The sequence below is a fragment of the Coregonus clupeaformis genome, unplaced genomic scaffold (assembly GCF_020615455.1).
Source record: "Coregonus clupeaformis isolate EN_2021a unplaced genomic scaffold, ASM2061545v1 scaf0966, whole genome shotgun sequence".
NCBI classification, from domain to species: Eukaryota; Metazoa; Chordata; class Actinopteri; order Salmoniformes; family Salmonidae; genus Coregonus; species Coregonus clupeaformis.
The window spans coordinates 67501-91630 of NW_025534420.1; the positions used below are offsets into that span (position 1 = coordinate 67501).

General features: G+C 44.4%; 1 protein-coding gene across 1 annotated transcript in view; it reads right to left on the reverse strand.

The window, feature by feature from the left end:
* The window catches only part of LOC121549450 (uncharacterized protein C8orf34-like), a gene marked incomplete at both ends in the record, with an annotated part of 136753 nt that overhangs the window by 59959 nt on the left and 52664 nt on the right, over positions 1 to 24130 (reverse strand). The window contains 1 exon segment of the mRNA XM_045217217.1: positions 15966 to 16041. Coding sequence (XP_045073152.1) covers positions 15966 to 16041 — 76 coding nt within the window.

Consider the following 24130-nt stretch of genomic DNA (forward strand, 5'->3'; position numbering starts at 1 on the left):
GGACACACACACACACACACACACACACACACACTCCCTCTGTTTCTCTTGTCAGACAAGCCTCGTCCATGAGGTGACTGTCTCCATATCAAATGAGCTGTGTCCTTATTATGTCCTTATTATTATTATTATTATTATTATATTATAGCTCATCTTACAGCACATTAAATAGATCATTAAAGGTCAACTGCCCGTTAGAACCAACTTCTCTGGATTTAAAAAGCCTATGTGGCATTGATATGATTCAGAAACATAAATTATAGTGTCAAATTTGACTACAACGTGTAAATAGGATAACTTAAAGTCAGTCTCTTCCAATACTGAGTTTTGTAAGTGAGTTCATCACAACTTCCTGGAGGGTTGGGTTTGGATGAGGATCATGCCCACTTGCCAAGTGCCTACCATCACGAGAGAATCAGCGGTGTTGACTGCTCTCTATCAGCGGTGTTGACTGCTCTCTAGCAGCTGTGTTGACTGCTCTCTAGCAGCGGTGTTGACTGCTCTCTATCAGCGGTGTTGACTGCTCTCTAGCAGCGGTGTTGACTGCTCTCTATCAGCGGTGTTGACTGCTCTCTAGCAGCTGTGTTGACTGCTCTCTAGCAGCGGTGTTGACTGCTCTCTATCAGCGGTGTTGACTGCTCTCTATCAGCGGTGTTGACTGCTCTCTATCAGCGGTGTTGACTGCTCTCAAGCAGCGGTGTTGACTGCTCTCAAGCAGCGGTGTTGACTGCTCTCAAGCAGCGGTGTTGACTCTCTCTGTCCGGTCTCTCTCCCCCTCTCTTTCTTCGTCCGGCGTCTCTCTCTCCCACTCTCTCTCTCTGTCCAGTCTCTCTCTCTCCCCCTCTTTCTCTCTGTCCGGTCTCTCTCTCTGCCCCTCTCTCTCTCTGTCCAGTCTCTCTCTCTCCCCCTCTTTCTCTCTGTCCAGTCTCTCTCTCTGCCCCTCTCTCTCTTTGTCCAGACTCGCTCTATCCCACTCTCTCGCTCTGTCCGGTCTCTCTCTCTCCCCCTCTCTCCCCCTCCGGTCTCTCCCCCCCTCTCTCTCTGTCCAGTCTCTCTCCCCCTCTCTCGCTCTATCCTCCCAGAGCGGCGGATGGCAGGCCTAAGGCTGTTTGTTCTGATCTCTACAGTGCCTTGCAAAAGTATTAATCCCCCTTGGCATTTTTCCTATTTTGTTGCATTACAATCTGTAATTTAAATTGATTTTTATTTGGATTTCATGTAATGGACATACACAAAATAGTTCAAATTGGTGAATTGAAATGAAACAAATACTTGTTTCAAAAAATTCAAAAAAATGAATAATGTGCATACAGTTGAAGTCGGAAGTTTACATACGCCTTAGCCAAATATATTTAAACTCAGTTTTTCACAATTCCTGACATTTAATCCTAGTAAAAATTCCCTGTCTTAGGTCAGTTAGGATCACCACTTCATTTTAAGAATGTGAAATGTCAGAATAATAGTAGAGAGAATGATTTATTTCAGCTTTTATTTCTTTCATCACATTCCCAGTGGGTCAGAAGTTTACATACACTCAATTAGTATTTAGTAGCATTGCCTTTAAATTGTTTAACTTGGGTCAAATGTTTCGGGTAGCCTTCCACAACCTTCCCACAATAAGTTGGGTGAATTCTGGCCCATTCCTCCTGACAGAGCTGGTGTAACTGAGTCAGGTTTGTAGGCCTCCTTGCTCGCACATGCTTTTTCAGTTCTGCCCACACATTTTCTATAGGATTGAGGTCAGGGCTTTGTGATGGCCACTCCAATACCTTGACTTTGTTGTCCTTAAGCCATTTTGCCACAACTTTGGAAGTATGCTTGGGGTCATTGTCCATTTGGAAGACCCATTTGCGACCAAGCTTTAACTTCCTGACTGATGTCTTGAGATGTTGCTTCAATATATCCACATCATTTTCCTTCCTCATGATGCCATCTATTTTGTGAAGTGCACCAGTCCCTCCTGCAGCAAAGTACCCCCACAGCATGATGCTGCCACCCCTGTGCTTCACGGTTGGGATGGTGTTCTTCGGCTTGCAAGCAACCCCCTTTTTCCTCCAAACATATCGATGGTCATTATGGCCAAACAGTTCTATTTTTGTTTCATCACACCAGAGGACATTTCTCCAAAAAGTACGATCTTTGTCCCCATGTGCAGTTGCAAACCGTAGTCTGGCTTTTTTATGGCGGTTTTGGAGCAGTGGCTTCTTCCTTACTGAGCGGCCTTTCAGGTTATGTCAATATAGGACTCGTTTTACTGTGGATATAGATACTTTTGGACCTGTTTCCTCCAGCATCTTCACAAGGTCCTTTGCTTTTGTTCTGGGATTGATTTGCACTTTTCGCACCAAAGTACTTGTGTCATGCACAAAGTAGATGTCCTAACCGACTTGCCAAAACTATAGTTTGTTAACAAGAAATGTGTGGATTGGTTGAAAAACGAGTTTTAATGACTCCAACCTAAGTGTATGTAAACGTCAGACCTCAACTTATGTATTCACCGTCCTTTACTATGAAGCCCCTAAATAAGATCTGGTGCAACCAATTATGTGCAATCTAAGTGTCACATGATCTCAGTATATATATATATACACCTGTTCTGAAAGGCCCCAGAGTCTGCAACACCACTAAGCAAGGGGCACCACCAAGCAAGCGGCACCATGAAGACCAAGGAGCTCTCCAAACAGGTCAGGGACAAAGTTGTGGAGAATTACAGATCAGGGTTGGGTTATAAAGAAATATCAGAAACTTTGAACATCCCACGGAGCACCATTTAATCCATTATTAAAAAATTGAAAGAATATGGCACCACAATAAACCTGCCAAGAGAGGGCCGCCCACCAAAACCCACGGACCAGGCAAGGAGGGCATTAATCAGAGAGGCAACAAAGAGACCAAAGATAACCCTGAATGAGCTGCAAGGCTCCACAGCGGAGATTGAAGTATCTGTCCGTAAGGCCACTTTAAGCCGTACACGCCACAAAGCTGGGCTTTATGAAAGAGTGGCCAGAAAAAAAGCCATTGCTTACAGAAAAAAAGAAGCAAACACATTTGGTGTTCTTCAAAAGGCATGTGGGAGACTCCCCAAACATATGGAAGAAGGTACTCTGGTCAGATGAGACCAAAATTGAGCTTTTTGGCCATCAAGGAAAACGCTATGTCTGGCGCAAACCCAACACCTCTCATCACCCTGAGAACACCATCCCCACAGTGAAGCATGGTGGTGGCAGCATCATGCTGTGGGGATGTTTTTCATCGGCAGGGACTGGGAAACTGGTCAGAATTGAAGGAATGATCGATGGCGCTAAATACAGGGAAATTCTTGAGTGAAACCTGTCTCAGTCTTCCAGAGATTTGAGACTGGGATGAAAGTTCACCTTCCAGCAGGACAATGACCCTAAGCATACTGCTAAAGCAACACTCGAGTGGTTTAAGGGGAAACATTTAATGTCTTGGAATGGCCTAGTCAAAGCCCAGACCTCAATCCAATTGAGAATCTGTGGTATGACTTAAAGATCGCTGTACACCAGCGGAACCCATCCGACTTGAATTAGCTGGAGCAGTTTTGCCTTGAAGAATGGGCAAAAATCCCAGTCGCTAGATGTGCCAAGCTTATAGAGACATACCCCAAGAGACTTGCAGCTGTAATTGCTGCAAAAGGTGGCTCTACAAAGTATTGACCTTGGGGGGGTGAATGTTTCTTGTTTGTTTCACTATAAAACATATTTTGCATCTTCAAAGTGGTAGGCATGTTGTGTAAATCAAATGATACAAACCCCCCCAAAATCTATTTTAATTCCAGGTTGTAAGGCAACAAAATAGGAAAAATGCCAAGGGGGGTGAATACTTTCGCAAGCCACTGTCATTTCTCTAATAGTGGCTGGTGCTGGGGGCTGGGATTAACCAAACACTGTCTCATATTTAACTAATTCAGACACACACACACACACACACACACGGTTAATACACAGATTATTTACGTGTTTTACTTATTTTATTGTCAGCCAGTAAGCATTTAATGACTTAACTGAAGGTCAAAATGAGTTAAAAACGTATATAACTCAGTGTTGGGTTAATACCATTGTTTATTGCTTTTCCAGGTGTGCTGTCAGATACAGATTCTGCTGGTAGATATAGAATCTACTGTCAGATATAGAATCTGCTGTTAGATATATAATCTGCTGTTAGATATAGAATCTGCTGTTAGATATAGAATCTGATGTTAGATATAGAATCTGATGTTAGATATAGAATCTGATAGATATAGAATCTGCTGTCAGATATAGAATCTGCTGTCAGATATAGAATCTGCTGTTAGATATAGAATCTGCTGTTAGATATAGAATCTGCTGTTAGATATAGAATCTGCTGTTAGATATAGAATCTGCTGTTAGATATAGAATCTGCTGTCAGATACAGATTCTGCTGGTAGATATAGAATATACTGTCAGATATAGAATCTGATGTTAGATATAGAATCTGCTGTTAGATATAGAATCTGCTGTCAGATATAGAATATGCTGTTAGATATAGAATCTGCTGTTAGATATAAAATCTGCTGTTAGATATAGAATCTGCTGGTAGATGTAGGATATGCTCACTATCTTGTCTCATTCTCCACCTGTCTGTCTATATCCTGAAATCAGACGGTACTCCTCAGAGACAACATGACCCATAAATGAAATGGGTTACAGCTTCAATTCTGCTGTTCTGTAGTCATGATCAATTACGACCAGTGGGAATGCAATAATTCTCCTTCAAATTGATTTTATTGACATCTCTGTGTGTCTCCGCAGAATTCAATTTGTCACGCCACATATTCTGTTAGAGAGACCTAATACAGATCACAGCTGTCTGTCTGTCTGTCTGTCTGGTCTGTTAGAGAGACCTAATACAGATCCCAGCTGTCTGTCTGTCTGTCTGTTCAGCCTCTTGAGGGGAAAGAGGCGTTGTCGCACCCTCTTCACAACTGTGTTGGTGTGGCCTACCACCATTGTGTCGTCAGCAAACTTTAATGATGGTGTTGGAGTGGTGCGCGGCCACGCATTCGTGGGTGAACAGGTAGGACAGGAGGGGACTGAGCACGCACCCCTGAGGGGCCCTCGTGTTGAGGGTCAGCGTGGCGGATGTATTGTTGCCTACCCTCACCACCTGGGGGGGGGGCGGCCCGTCAGGAAGTCCAGGAACAGTTGTAGAGGGAGGTGTTCAGTCCCAGGGTCCTTAGCTTAGTGATGAACTTGGAAGGCACTCAATGAACAGCATTCTCACATAGATATTCCTCTTGTCCGGGTGGGAGAGGGTGAGGGCAGGGTGAAATGCAATAGAGATTGTATAAATCTGTGGATCTGTTGGGGCGGTATGCGATGGTGTTGATGTGAGCCATGACCAGCCTTCCAAAGCATTCCGTGGCTACATACTGTATGTGAGTGCTAAGGGGTGATAGTCATTTAGACAGGTTACCTTGGCGTTCTTGGGCACAGGGACTATGGTGGTCTCCTTGAAACATGTAGGTATTAAAGACTGGGTCAGGGAGAGGTTGAAAATGTCAGTGAAGACACCCGCTAGCTGTAGAATCTACTGTAACTCATCACTACACTACATCATCTAAAATGAAATGAAAAATGTCTGTAAAAACCATGGTCTGCCCTTAATCACACCTTACTGGGCTCTGGTCAAATGTAGTGCACTACAGGCAATAGGGAGCCGATTGGGACGCACGAATGGTCTACAGGTATGGACGTTCAGCTAGCTCAAGTTCAACCCTGTGTGCACTGAACAGAAGAACACTTCTAGTTCTAGCTAGATAATTAAGCATTTATTTTTGCCGGAGATGGTTTTCTGTCATCTAAACATTAGCATTTTCCATGTCCTTCGGCCGATTAGACTTTCCCCGACCAACACATTCATTAAGGAGACGCGTCCTCCTGGGGAGAACTGAACAGAACCGAGCCTGCGTCTCAAATGACACCTTATTGGGCCTTGGGTCAAAGCAGTGCACTATAAAGGGAATAGTACAAAGCTCCTATCTAATTCCCATCCTCTGAAACATGTACAGTTTATCTCATTAAGAGGACTGCACCAGTGAAACTGACAGGCAAAAAGCAACCTTCTCTGGGGGACTGGCAATGTTCAGCGGTATTGTATAGTGCACGCCTTTCTGTTTCCTCTGTGTCAGAGGAGGCTGGTGGGAGGAGCTATAGGAGGACGGGCTCATTGTAATTGCTGGAATGGAATAAAATGTGGTTTCCATACATTTGATACCATTCCATTCATTCCATTCCAGGCATTACAATGAGCCCGTCCTCCTATAGATCCTCCCACCAGCCTCCACTGCTCTATATTGTATCATGTATTCCTGACAATCACTCAGTTCAAACATAAAACGGCAGTTGACCTAATTGGATAGATATGATTGACAGACTGAAATATGATCTAACACCATGTATCGATACACCATAATAATATCAGACTAACAACATGTTACTCAGACTGGCAGGGATCCATCAAACCTCCCATTTACCTGACACCAGTAACACTGTTACAATCACCACAGTTACCTGACACCAGTAACCCTGTTACAATCACCACAGTTACCTGAGACCAGTAACCCTGTCACAATCACCACAGTTACCTGAGACCAGTAACCCTGTCACAATCACCACAGTTACCTGACACCAGTAACCCTGTCACAATCACCACAGTTACCTGAGACCAGTAACCCTGTCACAATCACCACAGTTACCTGAGACCCGTAACCCTGTCACAATCACCACAGTTACCTGACACCAGTAACCCTGTCACAATCACCACAGTTACCTGAGACCAGTAACCCTGTCACAATCACCACAGTTACCTGAGACCAGTAACCCTGTCACAATCACCACAGTTACCTGAGACCAGTAACCCTGTCACAATCACTACAGTTACCTGACACCAGTAACCCTGTCACAATCCCCACAGTTACCTGAGACCAGTAACCCTGTCACAATCCCCACAATTACCTGACACCAGTAACCCTGTCACAATCACCACAGTTACCTGACACCAGTAACCCTGTCACAATCACCACAGTTACCTGACACCAGTAACCCTGTCACAATCACTTAAGTTACCTGACACCAGTAACCCTGTCACAATCACCACAGTTACCTGAGACCAGTAACCCTGTCACAATCACCACAGTTACCTGAGACCAGTAACCCTGTCACAATCACCACAGTTACCTGACACCAGTAAACCTGTCACAATCACTACAGTTACCTGACACCAGTAACCCTGTCACAATCACCACAGTTACCTGAGACCAGTAACCCTGTCACAATCACCACAGTTACCTGACACCAGTAAACCTGTCACAATCACTACAGTTACCTGACACCAGTAACCCTGTCACAATCACCACAGTTACCTGACACCAGTAACCCTGTCACAATCACCACAGTTACCTGACACCAGTAACCCTGTCACAATCACCACAGTTACCTGACACCAGTAACCCTGTCACAATCACTTAAGTTACTTGACACCAGTAACCCTGTCACAATCACCACAGTTACCTGACACCAGTAATCCTGTCACAATCACTACAGTTACTTGACACCAGTAACCCTGTCACAATCCCCACAGTTACCTGAGACCAGTAACCCTGTCACAATCCCCACAATTACCTGACACCAGTAACCCTGTCACAATCACCACAGTTACCTGACACCAGTAACCCTGTCACAATCACCACCGTTACCTGACACCAGTAACCCTGTCACAATCACTTAAGTTACTTGACACCAGTAACTCTGTCACAATCACCACAGTTACCTGACACCAGTAATCCTGTCACAATCACTACAGTTACCTGACACCAGTAACCCTGTCACAATCCCCACAGTTACCTGAGACCAGTAACCCTGTCACAATCTTCACAATTACCTGACACCAGTAACCCTGTCACAATCACCACAGTTACCTGAGACCAGTAACCCTGTCACAATCACCACAGTTACCTGACACCAGTAACCCTGTCACAATCACCACAGTTACCTGACACCAGTAACCCTGTCACAATCACTTAAGTTACTTGACACCAGTAACCCTGTCACAATCACCACAGTTACCTGACACCAGTAATCCTGTCACAATCACTACAGTTACTTGACACCAGTAACCCTGTCACAATCCCCACAGTTACCTGAGACCAGTAACCCTGTCACAATCCCCACAATTACCTGACACCAGTAACCCTGTCACAATCACCACAGTTACCTGACACCAGTAACCCTGTCACAATCACCACCGTTACCTGACACCAGTAACCCTGTCACAATCACTTAAGTTACTTGACACCAGTAACTCTGTCACAATCACCACAGTTACCTGACACCAGTAATCCTGTCACAATCACTACAGTTACCTGACACCAGTAACCCTGTCACAATCCCCACAGTTACCTGAGACCAGTAACCCTGTCACAATCTTCACAATTACCTGACACCAGTAACCCTGTCACAATCACCACAGTTACCTGAGACCAGTAACCCTGTCACAATCACCACAGTTACCTGACACCAGTAACCCTGTCACAATCACCACAGTTACTTGACACCAGTAACCCTGTCACAATCACCACAGTTACTTGACACCAGTAACCCTGTCACAATCACCACAGTTACCTGAGACCAGTAACCCTGTCACAATCACCACAGTTACCTGAGACCAGTAACCCTATCACAATCCCCACAATTACCTGAGACCAGTAACCCTGTCACAATCACCACAGTTACCTGACACCAGTAACCCTGTCACAATCACCACAGTTACCTGAGACCAGTAACCCTGTCACAATCACCACAGTTACATGTAATAGTTGAGAGGAGCTAATATCGCATATGTGAAGGCTGTACGTCATTATTTTACATGACATACGGCTGTGAAACGCTTTATTGAAACTGTTACGGAGCAAGTAGCAAGCTCTGGTCAAAAGTAGTGCACTTTATAGGGAATAGTATGAACAAAAATGTATGCACTCACTAAACTGTAAGTGGCTCTGGATAAGAGCGTCTGCTAAATGACTAAAATGTAACATAGGGTGCCATTCAGGACAGAACCTTAGACTGCTGGGATTACCTTAATATATAGTCTGCTGTTTTCCTATTCACACATCATTACACTGTACAGTGGAAATAGAAATATTAGTGGCCAGTTGGGATACAGCGCTCTGGGTAGAACATATTAATCAGAAGGGAAGGTTTTCTAGTGAATACTAAAATCATTGGGAAGGAGTGGTTGTTTGATTGGGAGATGCTGGTAGCTCATTCTCCCAAAGGGCAGCCAGTTACGCCATAGCATATACCCACTGGGCACAGACGTCAGTTCAATGTTTGGTTTTGATTTACATTTGGTTGAATTGTCAACTAACGTGTATTCAACAAAACATTTCACCATGATACTGGACTTAAGTTAAACGTTTAAAAGAATGCCCTTGTGTTGATGACTTTTAGGAAATCCAACCAGTTGTCCTCGTTGATTCAATGCCATCATATTGATTTTTCTTTAGTTGAAATGGCGTGGAAACAACGTTGATTCATTGCCCATTCATTGCCCAGTGGGTAATGAATGTTACCATTTATAGAATGGCGCTCCACATTTCTGGAGTGTATTCTTTAGACAAATATACCTCTTGACACTTTTCTATATTTTTATTGAGATTTTTAATGATACGTTTACAGGGTCATTTCAAGTAATCGTTTTATTAGTGTGGAAGCTAATATGAGTTGCCTCACAAATATTGAAACTGACACTATCTAAATCAACTCTGACGCGTCTCAGGGAAAGGGAGAGTGAGAGAGCGATGATTCCGGGGACCATCTGTCATGGTGGCGCTTACTGTCTACTGTACACGCATATTAAATACAGGATGACTTACTGTCTGCTGTACACGCATATTAAATACAGGATGACTTACTGTCTACTGTACACGCATATTAAATACAGGATGACTTACTGTCTACTGTACACGCATATTAAATACAGGATGACTTACTGTCTGCTGTACACGCATATTAAATACAGGATGACTTACTGTCTGCTGTACACGCATATTAAATACAGGATGACTTACTGTCTACTGTACACGCATATTAAATACAGGATGACTTACTGTCTACTGTACACGCATATTAAATACAGGATGACTTACTGTCTACTGTACACGCATATTAAATACAGGATGACTTACTGTCTACTGTACACGCATATTAAATACAGGATGACTTACTGTCTGCTGTACACGCATATTAAATACAGGATGACTTACTGTCTGCTGTACACGCATATTAAATACAGGATGACTTACTGTCTACTGTACACGCATATTAAATACAGGATGACTTACTGTCTACTGTACACGCATATTAAATACAGGATGACTTACTGTCTGCTGTACACGCATATTAAATACAGGATGACTTACTGTCTACTGTACACGCATATTAAATACAGGATGACCTCATTTCCAGGTTCATTTGGAGACCAATAGGAGGGGTGTAAACCCTGGGGGGTTTAATGTTGTCATAACACATCTTAGAGACACACACACCTCAGAGAGCCACAAAAACCGATAGCCCTTATCATGAAATACCCTCCTAAAAATGAAAGTCAAGATCAATAATCTGAATTCCCTGAGCAGTGTACAGTTCAATGTCCTGAGAGAGAAAGAGAGAGAGAGATAGAGAGAGAGAGCGAGAAACAGAGATAAAGGAAGAGAGATGACCTTACGCTAGTCGTTACCAGTCAGATATGATATGATGTTACTGTACAGCCTTACGCTAGCCGCTAGCAGTCAGATGTGATGTTACTGTACAGCCCTAAGCTAGCCGCTAGCAGTCAGATGTGATGTTAGTGTACAGCCCTACGCTAGCCGCTAGCAGTCAGATGTGATGTTACTGTACAGCCTTACGCTAGCCGCTAGCAGTCAGATGTGATGTGATGTTACTGTACAGCCCTACGCTAGCCGCTAGCAGTCAGATGTGATGTGATGTTACTGTACAGCCTTACGCTAGCCGCTAGCAGTCAGATGTTATGTTACTGTACAGCCTTACGCTAGCCGCTAGCAGTCAGATGTGGTGTTACTGTACAGCCTTACGCTAGTCGCTAGCAGTCAGATGTGATGTGATGTTACTGTACAGCCTTACGCTAGTCGCTAGCAGTCAGATGTGATGTGATGTTACTGTAAAGCTCTACGCTAGCCGCTAGCAGTCAGATGTGATGTGATGTTACTGTAAAGCCCTACGCTAGCCGCTAGCAGTCAGATGTATTGTGATGTTACTGTAAAGCCCTACGCTAGTAGCTAGCAGTCAGATTTGATATTAGTATACATCCCTACGCTAGCTGCTAGCAGTTAGATGTATTGTGATGTTACTGTAAAGCCCTACGCTAGTCGCTAGCAGTCAGATGTATTGTGATGTTACTGTAAAGCCCTACGCTAGTAGCTAGCAGTCAGATGTGATGTGATGTTAGTGTACAGCCCTACGCTAGTCGCTAGCAGCTACTACAGCTATTTTGGTCTCATCTGACCACAACACTTTCAACCAGTTCTCCTCTGAATCATTCATATGTTACCTGGGATAGGATAAAGTAATCCTTCTACCCCCCCTCTTAAAAAAATTAAAATTAAAATAAAAAAATTGTAAAGTGGTTATCCCACTGGTTATAGGGTGAATGCACCAATTTGTAAGTCGCTCTGGATAAGAGCGTCTGCTAAATGACGTAAATGTAAATGTAAATGTAAATATGTTCATTGGCAAACTTCAGACGGGCCTGTACAGTGGGGAAAAAAAGTATTTAGTCAGCCACCAATTGTGCAAGTTCTCCCACTTAAGAAAATGAGAGAGGCCTGTAATTTTCATCATAGGTACACGTCAACTATGATAGACAAATTGAGGAAAAAAAATCCAGAAAATCACATTGTAGGATTTTTTATGAATTTATTTGCAAATTATGGTGGAAAATAAGTATTTGGTCACCTACAAACAAGCAATATTTCTGGCTCTCACAGACCTGTAACTTCTTCTTTAAGAGGCTCCTCTGTCCTCCACTCGTTACCTGTATTAATGGCACCTGTTTGAACTTGTTATCAGTATAAAAGACACCTGTCCACAACCTCAAACAGTCACACTCCAAACTCCACTATGGCCAAGACCAAAGAGCTGTCAAAGGACACCAGAAACAAAATTGTAGACCTGCACCAGGCTGGGAAGACTGAATCTGCAATAGGTAAGCAGCTTGGTTTGAAGAAATCAACTGTGGGAGCAATTATTAGGAAATGGACGACATACAAGACCACTGATAATCTCCCTTGATCTGGGGCTCCACGCAAGATCTCACCCCGTGGGGTCAAAATGATCACAAGAACGGTGAGCAAAAATCCCAGAACCACACGGGGGGACCTAGTGAATGACCTGCAGAGAGCTGGGACCAAAGTAACAAAGCCTACCATCAGTAACACACTACGCCGCCAGGGACTCAAATCCTGCAGTGGCAGACGTGTCCCCCTGCTTAAGCCAGTACATGTCCAGGCCCGTCTGAAGTTTGCTAGAGTGCATTTGGATGATCCAGAAGAGCATTGGGAGAATGTCATATGGTCAGATGAAACCAAAATATAACTTTTTGGTAAAAACTCAACTCGTCGTGTTTGGAGGACAAAGAATGCTGAGTTGCATCCAAAGAACACCATACCTACTGTGAAGCATGGGGGTGGAAACATCATGCTTTGGGGCTCTTTGGTCTTTGCCATGGTGGAGAGTTTGGAATCTGATTGATTGATTGCTTCTGTGGACAGGTGTCTTTTATACAGGTAACAAACTGAGATTAGGAGCACTCCCTTTAAGAGTGTGCTCCTAATCTCAGCTCGTTACCTGCATAAAAGACACCTGGGAGCCAGAAATCTTTCTGATTGAGAGGGGGTCAAATACTTATTTCCCTCATTAAAATGCAAATCAATTTATAACATTTTTGACATGCGTTTTTCTGGATTTTTGTTGTTGTTATTCTGTCTCTCACTGTTCAAATAAACCTACCATTAAAATTATAGACTGATCATTTCTTTGTCAGTGGGCAAACGTACAAAATCAGCAGGGGATCAAATACTTTTTTCCCTCACTGTACACTAAGTTGACTGTGACTTTAAACAGCTTGGAAAATTCCAGAAAATAATGTAATGGCTTTAGAAGCTTCTGATAGGCTAATTGACATCATTTGACTCAATTGGAGGTGTACCTGTGGATGTATTTCAAGGCCTACCTTCACACAGTGCCTCTTTGCTTGACATCATGGAAAAATCCAAAGAAATCAGCCAAGACCTCAGAAGAAAATAAATTAGACATCAACAAGTCTGGTTCATCCTTGGGAGCAATTTACAAACGCCTGAAGGTACCGCGTTCATCTGTACAAACAATAGTACGCAAGTATAAACACCATGGGACCACGCAGCCGTTATACCACTCAGAAAGGAGACACGTTCTGTCTCCTAGAGATTAACGTACTTTGGTGCGAAAAGTGCAAAATCAATCCCAGAACAACAGGTTCTGAAGATGCTGGAGGAAACAGGTACAAAAGTATCTATATCCACAGTAAAACGAGTCCTATATCGACATAACCTGAAAGGCTGCTTAGCAAGGAAGAAGCCACTGCTCCAAAACCGCCATAAAAAAGCCAGACTACGGTTTGCAACTGCACATGGGGACAAAGATCATATTTTTTGGAGAAATGTCCTCTGGTCTGATGAAACAAAAATATAACTGTTTGGCCATAATGACCATCGTTATGTTTGGAGGAAAAAGGGGGACGCTTGCAAGCCGAAGAACACCATCCCAACCGTGAAGCACGGGGGTGGCAGCATCATGCTGTGGGGGTGCTTTGCTGCAGGAGGGACTGGTGCACTTCACAAAATAGATGGCATCATGAGGAAGGAAAATGATGTGGATATATTGAAGCAACATCAAGACATCAGTCAGGAAGTTAAAGCTTGGTCGCAAATTGGTCTTCCAAATGGACAATGACCCCAAGCATACTTCCAAAGTTGTGGCAAAATGGCTTAAGGACAACAAAGTCAAGGTATTGGAGTGGCCATCACAAAGCCCTGACCTCAATCCTATAGAACATTTGTGGGCAGAACTGAAAAAGCGTGTGTCAGCAAGGAGGCCTACAAACCTGACTCAGTTACACCAGCTCTGTCAGGAGGAATGGGCCAAAATTCACCCAACTTATTGTGGGAAGGTTGTGGAAGGTTACCTGAAACATTTGACCCAAGTTAAACAATTTAAAGGCAATGCTACCAAATACTAATTGAGTGTATGTAAACTTCTGACCCACTGGGAATGTGATGAAATAAATAAAAGCTGAAATAAATCACTACTATTATTCTGACATTTCACATTCTTAAAATAAAGTGGTGATCCTAACTGACTGTCACGGTCATTGAAGAACGGGTCAGACCAAGGCGCAGCGTGAAATGCATACATGTTTATTAAACTGAATAAACATACAAAAACAACAAAAGGCAACGAAACGTGACGGCTGAAGGCTATACACTAACAAGTCAAACTCACTGACCACAAACAAGATCCCACAACCCAGGCAGGAAAACTGGCAGCCTAAGTATGATCCCCAATCAGAGACAACGAGCGACAGCTGCCTCTGATTGGGAATCACACCCGGCCAAACATAGAAATACAAACATAGACTGTCCACATAGAAAAACACACACATGATATTCACACCCTGACCAAACTAACTAGAGTTCTATAGGTCAGGGCGTGACACTGACCTAAAACAGCAAATGTTTACTAGGATTAAATGTCAGGACTTGTGAAAAACTGAGTGTAAAGGTATATGGCTAAGGCGTATGTAAACTTCCGACTTCAACTGTAGAACATTCAAACAGACGCCTTTGAAAACCACAAGAAAATAGATTTAAACAGGCAGTTTACCATGCACTTAAATCAATAGCCCTCCAGGTAGATGACTTGCAGTAATTATCTCTTTATTCTGCACCTCTGCATGTTTCAACTCCGATAGGCTTCACCGCTACTAGGACATTTAATCGATAGCCTATCTACTAACTATAGTAAAATACCTGGCGACATCATTGTTATGAACAGCTCCCTACAGACACACAGGACTTTACAACACTCTACAGCTGAACGGCTTTTATCTCCACCATTGGGCTGTAATCATCTGATTTCTTTCAACTGTACTATGAAAGCACAACACTCAGTAGAAACTGCCATGATCTGCAGGTGAAATTGCAATGAATAATGTTGTGATAAATATTGTGTATTAGCTGGTTTGCTACATAACTTCTTCCCTGTCAGGGTTGTCTCACTTTAACAGCTTATACACAAAACAGTGTTGTTTCTCTTCAGTTGAAACATGTGTGCCACTGGGGACCCAAAGCACAGTGAGTATATAGCCCCAGTTTACCCCGACCGTTTTAGCGCTTTCCCTAGTAGCCTGCTTCACACCATTATAGGCTACTGCCTTGCCCACTGTGTGCTGCCCGTAAGCCCGTCGGGACCGTTGAGAAAACACCTCTCCGTGGGAAGTCCGGAACAAGACAACCTACTACTGTGTAGTGGTTGTCCAACAGCTGGATTTACAGCGGTTTCCTTTGACAACCTTGCAGGCAGATCGAATATGTGTGACGATTGCTATCGGATGGAATGGTTCCGCTTACTGTGCGCTCTCTGTATTTCCAAATTCAATGGAGGGACAGGGGTCTTATTATGTTCATGTATATGCCTGGGCTAGTTTTGATATAGAACAGTAAGCGCTTCTATGGGTTATTTTAGCAATCTTAAGTTGCTACATTGAAACCATAGCATAGACTATTGATGATGATAAATTGCAGTCTTGCAGCAAAACATGCCATGCACAGGTGAAACGTGTTAGTTCAGATGGGTTTGGGGGGCACTTACCTCAAACAGCGGTCCAATTTTATTTTTCTCCAGATAAGACTGAATTCTTGACTGCTGTTGAGACGCCATGAAGAAACTATAGATCTTGCATTAAACGTTACTGTGCTGAAAACAAACTGTGTGGCAGAAGCATACATTCAATCCACCTAGGGATACGACAGTCGAACACCTTTTAAGAACTGTAAAACTGTTGCCAAGAAGCAACTGTATCGCACCGCAGATATCGGGGCGTTAACAGCAGTGAGTTTGCTCCACGGGAGACGAGACGCGCATAGTGGAAGGAAAGTAGCTGGTACTCTGTCGCGCTGCTCTCCGCTCGACTTGGTTACTACATCAGGAGCACTGGACCCGTCCCTGGAGCGATGCTTGAGTGGCTCCCCAGGGACCTGTTCTCCAAGCCAATGGCAAGTACGGTAATTTGACAGTGATTAGGCATCTTCTGCTCATTGGCTGAGAGTGGTATCAGTGGATGAGAGGGTCACTCCTCCAGATTGTTTACCCATGCCCCGTATTTAAAGGTCCTCAAAAAAACAGACAAGATGTGACAGACACGGTGTGGCTTTTTTGCGCAGCTGCACTGTATCCTGGCTATACGCTGCGCTTGTTGAAAGATTGGCCAGGGCATGATTCGCCTAGTTAGTGGTAAAATGCACAGTCCTCCTGTCCTGTACAAATGCTTTCCACATGAGCATATGCATAAGGAATACGGAATAAGTGGGGAACAGATGTCTTGTTCTATTCTGCACAACAAAATTATTTTCACTAATTTGCTTGGCAATGGAAAATGTCTTTATGTGGGTGGACTTTGCTCTTTAGAAGCTTGTGGAAAGGTGCCTGGCTGGCACAGTGTATTCTGTAAGTTGCTGTATGTTGAGATAAATCTCTGTCTGTGTCCCAAATGACACCATATTTCCTATATAGTGCACTACCCATGGGTCCTGGTCAAAAGCAATGCACTACATAGGGAATAAGGGTGACATTTGGGACACTCTCTGCCTGGTGTCTAGCCTCTTGGACTGGCAATTAAATAAACAGGTGGTCTTTCTGTGGTCTAGGAAGAAGGATGCATCCTGTGATGTCTGCAGCATCCTACAATGGTGAGAGAGAGAAAGGGAGAGCGAAACTGAGAGAGAAAGGGAGATGGAAAGGGAGAAAGAGAGAAAGAGAGAGAGAAAGAAAGCGAGAGAGAAAGCGAGAGAGAAAGCGAGAGAGAAAGCGAGAGAGAAAGGGGGAGAGAGAGAGAGAAAGGAGAGAGTGTGAAACTGAGATAGAAAGAGAGAGAGAAAGGGAGGACAGAGAGAGAGAGAGAGAAAGAGAGAGAGAGGACATAGAGAAAGAGAAAGAGAGAAACTGAGATAGAAAAAGAGAGAGAACGGGAGGACATACAGAGAGAGAGAGAGAGAGAGAGAGAAAGAGAGAGAGAGAGAAACTGAGATAGAAAGAGAGAGAGAAAGGGAGGACATACAGAGAGAGAGAGAGAGAGAGAGAAACTGAGATAGAAAGAGAGAGAGAAAGGGAGGACATACAGAGAGAGAGAGAGAGAAAGTGAGATAGAAAGAGAGAGAGAGAGAGAGAGAGAAAGGGAGGACATACAGAGAGAGAGAGAGAGAAAGAGAGAGAGAGAGAATGAGAGAGAAAGAGCAGAGAGAGAGAGAGAGAGAGAGAGAGAGAGAGAGAGAGAGAAACAGACTGAGCACTTACAGTAGTAACCTCTCCACCTCCGAAGACACAACAGTGATGACAACACAGTACTGCAATAGCTCTTTACAAGACTTAAAGGCCCAGTGCAGTAAAAAATGGGATTTTCCTGTGTTTTATATATATCTCCACACTCTGAGGTTGGCATAATACTGTAAAATTGTAAAAAAAAAAAATGCTGTTTGAAAAGACTGCCTGAAATTTCAGCCTGTTTTGGCCTTCCATAGTAACATTGCCATGCGATTAACAGCTAATAACAGCCCAGAACGGTTTTACTCTCCCCCCTCAGACCACTCTCAGACAGTCCTAGCAAAATTAATGCTTGAGAAATTGTCCTTTGCTAAGAAAGCTATTTGTTTCTTTTTTTGACAATTTTAATTGAAAACAATCACAGTAAGGAACTTTTTAATTGTTACCCAGAAATGATTTGATATTGAGATAAAAACATCTGCATTGGACCTTTAACACAGACTTATACTGCAGGCTACACCAATGAAGCCAAAACAAAGTAAAATACAATGACAACAGTATAACAATATATAAAATATAAATACTGTATATTTAAAAGTAACACAGAGAGAAAATGAAACAATTGTTTAAAAAATGAGAGAACAATTACATATATTATTATATATTGCGTATAGAGGGGTTGATTGACGATGCCATGTGGGGAATCGTATGTGGCTTGTTTCAGCTCGTTGTATCTTGTTCTTGATATCATGTCTCGTTTTGAGGTGTTTTGACTGATGTCATGTCAACGCTAATATGGCAAAAATTCCGCTAGCTAGCTAAACCAGCAACTTGTAACGATATATTTGAGAGACAACAAGTGTTCATTGTGCAAATGTATTTATGTTTTCGATAAACATTTAGAGACTAAATATAGGTTACATCTTGTCAACAATCTAAGCCAAACCCCGTCTCTTTTGCCCCATGGTTGCGCACTAGTTGGTTTAGTGTTGCAACTCTCTATGGCGGTCGGTGTCATAATAAGAAAATATATTACATTCCTTTTCAGTCAAACAAACATGGCTATTAGGGTTTGTATCTTTTTGTAAAGTTACATCTTTACATGTTCTTATTTTTTATTTGTTTTCTCTTCAACACTATTAAAAGCTGCTATATGGCAAAGAGACACCTTCATTATAATATACAATATTAGAAAAGGTACTTCCTTCAAAAATGATTTGTTTACAGTAAGAATTGAGAGATATACGGGGACAGCTGTCAAACAGAAGGGTTGCGTCCAAAATGGCACCCTATTTCCCACAGGGCTCTGGTCAAAAGTAGTGCACTAGATAGGGAGCCATTTCTATAACATTTTTGTCATTTAGCAGACACTCTTATCCAGAGCGACTTACAGGAGCAATTAGGGTTATGTGCCTTGCTCAAGGGCACATCGACAGATTTTTCACCAAGTCGGCTCGGGGATTAGAACCAGGGACCTTTCGGTTGCTGGCACAACGCTCTTAACCACTAAGCTACCTGCCGCCACTAAATATCACCAGTTTGCACAGTACAGTAATAATTAACTCTATAATGTTGTTACCAATTGTAACTATACTGTAAGTAATACCTTAATACAGAATAACACAGCTCCTGAGTACTGGCAATATACAATATATTTAAGTATATTTAAGTATATTTATATATATATTTCCAGAGCAGTCCGCTCAACCGGTTCCCAGCCCGGTATGCCCCGTACCTGCTCCCCGCACTAGGCCAGTGGTGCGTGTTCCCAGTCCTGTACGCCCCGTACCTGCTCCCCGCACCAGGCCAGTGGTGCATGTCTCCAGTCCGGCCCGGCACGTGCCTGCTCCTCGCACCAGACCAGTGGTGCGTATTCCCAGTCCGGTACGGCCCGTGCCTGCTCCTCGCACCAGACCAGTGGTGCGTGTCCCCAGTCCGGCCCGGCCTGCTCCACTGGTGCCTGATCCAGCTCCGGTCGGTTGCTCCACTCCGGAGCCAGAGCAATCCGCTCCACCGGTGCCTGATCCAGCTCCGGTCAGCGGCTCCATTCCGGAGTCAGAGTATTCCGCTCCACCGGTGCCCAGTCCAGCTCCGGTCAGCGGCTCCACTCCGGAGCCAGAGCAATCCGCTCCACCGGTGCCTGATCCAGCTCCGGTCAGCGGCTCCATTCCGGAGTCAGGGTATTCCGCTCCACCGGGGTCCAGTCCAGCTCCGGTCAGGGTAGACACGCACCCCTGGTTTGGTGCGAGGAGCAGGGACGGGCCGTACTGGACTGGGGACACGCACCACTGGCTTGGTGCGAGAAGCAGGCACGGATCTTACCGGACTGGGAGCACGCACCACTGGCTTGGTGCGAGAAGCAGGCACGGGGCGTACCGGGCTGGGAACACGCACCACTGGCTTGGTGCGAGAAGCAGGCACGGGGCGTACCGGGCTGGGAACCGGCGCTGTAGGTCTACGACTGTACCAGTCCTTTACTCTCCGCGCCCAATTCTCCTCCAGTGAGGACTCCTCCGGGAGCCCCCACGAGTTAGGGAACAGAAACTCATCGTCGTCGTCTTCCTCCGACTCCTCAGTATAAAACTGTTCCCATCGGGGGCAGTGGTCGGGGCTCTACTCTTTCGTTCCCCGACCACCCCTTTAGCCCCCCCACATTTTTTTTTATTGGGGCTGCTTCCCGGGCTTTCTTCCTGACCGAGTCCTTTTGGGTCGCCATTTCTCCTCTCCTGCCTGGGCTTCCTCCTTCGCCCATGGTCCTTTACCCGCAAATATCTCCTCTCAAGACCACATCCTCCCCACCTGTGTCCAGGGTGACTGCTGCTCCTTCTGGGCACGCTGCTTGGTCCGTTGGGGGTGGGATCTTCTGTCACGATCGTTGAGAGACGGGTCAGACCAAGGTGTAGCGTGGTATGCGAACATGTTTATTTAACTCAATAAACATAGACAAAACAAGAAACAACGTAACGTGAACTCCTCAGGCTAAACACATACAAGCCTTACACGGAACACGATCCCACAACTAAGGTAGGCAAACAGGCTACTTAAGTATGAGCCCCAATCAGAGACAACGAGCGACAGCTGTCTCTGATTGGGAATCACACCCGGCCAAACATAGAAACACCACATCTAGATCCTAAACATAGAAATACTAACATAGATCCTCACGCCCTGACCAAACCAACTAAAGACAACAGGCCTCTCAAGGCCAGGGCGTGACAGTGCACTACTTTTGACCAGAACCACATAGGGCTCTGGGAAAAAGTAGCACACTACATATGGAATAGGGTGCCATTTGAGACACAGCCTACACATGCACAGTAAATACCTGCAAGTAGAAGGGAAAGAAAAGCAAAGAAATGAGTCGGTCAACTGAGGAAATGGACCAATATTATCACCCACATCTCCTCAATCTATTCCTATTCACAAAAAAACCTCATTCAATTTACACACGCAAAATCAAAACAAATATGAAACAATATCAGACAGGTCAAAGAATGGTCATTTCCGGAACTCTGCGTTAACAAAACAGCTAATATTCATTCCATTTTGTAGTTATTTTCAAAAAGAAAGAAAATGGTTGAATAGGCTACTGTACGTTCCATTTCAGTTGGCTGAATTGAAGTCAGCCTCGAGGCGCCAATCTCAGGTTCTGTTGTAGCATTATAAACACAGTTTAGTGAGCGGCTGACTTTAAAAAGCAACGAATCCCTTTCGAAACGACCTACAGTGGCATCGATATGAGTCACAAACAGTTATTCTAGCATCAAAATGGACTACAACGTGTAAATAGGATAATTTTGGTCATAAAGTTAGTCTCGTCTAAAACTGAGTTTGGAACATCCGTGCGTCACAACAGGTAAATGAAGGTTTGGTTTTGATTTGATGATGTCCATTTGCCCAATAACACAGGGTGAACAGCTGTGGTGATTGCTCTCTATCCAATATTGTAGACATTGAGACAGGCCTGCCCAGCAGCTCTGACTTTGTTTACATAAGACAACACATCGTGCATTTTTTTACTTGAGAAATACTGCACCAAACACCTTAGTTAGATGTCAAATTGCGCAACTAAAACGTCCTCGGCAAAAACTTCCAAATTAATTACAGATTTCTTAAGTTATCTTGGATTCATTCTGGGGATTTTAAGGAAGTGAAATAGGCTTCCGCATCTATGGTGTCTCATGAGGGACAATCATCATTAACCAAACACGGAATCATTCAGGAAACACACCTCCAACACTGAAATCTCATTTTTCTAATGAGCAACAGAAAAACACGTGCCAACCGGTGTGTTCAGTGGCTCTTTAAATGAGTTGCAATGTAGCTGGATTCAAGACGAGTGCAAACAAATCCATTTTGAATCAGATATAAAATGCAGCACAATAGCAGAGAAGAAATATAGAGTATTAGAACTCACTATCTACAAATTGTGAACCCCACTGAACTCACTGTTGAGTGAGGGGAGTGACTGAGTGAGGGAGTGAGGGAGTGAGGGAGTGACTGAGTGAGGGAGTGAGGGAGTGACTGAGTGAGGGAGTGAGGGAGTGACTGAGTGAGGGAGTGAGGGAGTGACGGAGTGAGGGAGTGAGGGAGTGAGGGAGTGACTGAGTGAGGGGAGTGAGGGAGTGACTGAGTGAGGGAGTGACTGAGTGAGGGAGTGAGGGAGTGACGGAGTGAGGGAGTGAGGGAGTGAGGGAGTGACTGAGTGAGGGGAGTGACTGAGTGAGGGAGTGAGGGAGTGAGGGAGTGACTGAGTGAGGGAGTGAGGGAGTGACTGAGTGAGGGAGTGAGGGAGTGACTGAGTGAGGGAGTGAGGGAGTGACGGAGTGAGGGAGTGAGGGAGTGAGGGAGTGACTGAGTGAGGGAGTGAGGGAGTGAGGGAGTGACTGAGTGAGGGAGTGAGGGAGTGACTGAGTGAGGGAGTGAGGGAGTGACTGAGTGAGGGAGTGAGGGAGTGACGGAGTGAGGGAGTGAGGGAGTGAGGGAGTGACTGAGTGAGGGGAGTGAGGGAGTGACTGAGTGAGGGGAGTGAGGGAGTGACTGAGTGAGGGGAGTGACTGAGTGAGGGAGCGACTGAGTGAGGGAGTGAGGGAGTGAGGGAGAGACTGAGTGAGGGACTGTCGGCATTTTGAAATGGCAAGCTGGCTGTAGAAGAGAGGAAATGTTCTGTTTCCAGGTCTACGTCCCATGTGTCACCCTATGCCCTATATCAGGGGTGTCAAAGTCATTCCACGGAGGGCCTAGTCTTTGCAGGTTTTTGGTTTTTCCTTTCAATTAAGACCTAGACAACCAGGTGAGGGGAGTTACTTTACTAATCAGTGACCTTAATGGTATCGATCAAGTCCAAGGGAGGAGCAAAAACTCACAGACACTCTGCCGTGGAATGAGTTTGACACATTGGACCAGAGCCCTCTGGGAACCCACTGAACTTGAGAGCGAGTGTGAAGCATTATGGGTCCTGGTCCAAAGTAGCGCACTAAATAGGGAAACAGGTTCCATTTGGGACACATCAAAGCTTGGTTCGTCAGTGGTAGAAAGAGAGAAGTCTTCTAGGGAATGGATCAGGATGAAGCCGGATCAGAGCCTCTCTGGACTGTCAGCTCCATACAAAGAACCAGAGAATTAGGCGTCACCATCCGGGGGGTGGAGACTGGCACAGCTTATACAGTCTGGAAACATACAGCCATATGGTACAGTTAGGAGAGTGGGCTCATTCATGGTTAAAGATTTAGATGCACACATAGCATGGCACACACATACACACACACACACACACACACACACACACACACACACACACACACACAAACAGCGTTCTTAGTTCTGCACTCATTCAGCCAGGGGCGGCCTGTTCAATAGGGCGATATTGGCGACGCACTGCCAAACGGGAAAAGGAAGGGATTTTTTTTCTAATCAATTATATCACGGCAACAGTAGTTATCAGTGTTGTAATCTATACGTCTGATCTGCCACAGTGCCACACTGCCACTAAATGTCGAATCAGGCTAAAGTCGTGCTTCAAATGGCCTCCCCCTTTTTGGGGCGATTTCAGTCAGGTTGAAAATCGCCCAGAAGTCTCTCATAGCCTCTAATGTAAAATCTATTTTTTTCAAATTTCAGAGCCTTCAATACAATCTCTATGGGTGTCTGAGGGCTTGCACTTACGCGCTTTCGTCATACGTAACGTAACGTAACCATGAACGTAACTGAGAAAAGAGCGGATTGTGTCTTTGAAAGAAGTTCCTTTTTGTCGGCGAACAAATGAAGATAAATTGGCAACGAAACAATTAGGACCTCCCAGACCAAATTTAATAATTCAACAGGTTTCTACTAAAGGCGGAAAGTAATACACCCGAGGATTTTCCAAAAATTGGTACGAATGGAAAAATAACATTGCCACTCAACTTGATGAGGGATACAGGCTAGCTGTCCGCCGCCACAACGATGAGGTTAGTGTTGATAATCACAAGTTTACTGGAGAACTGAGACCAAGTAGA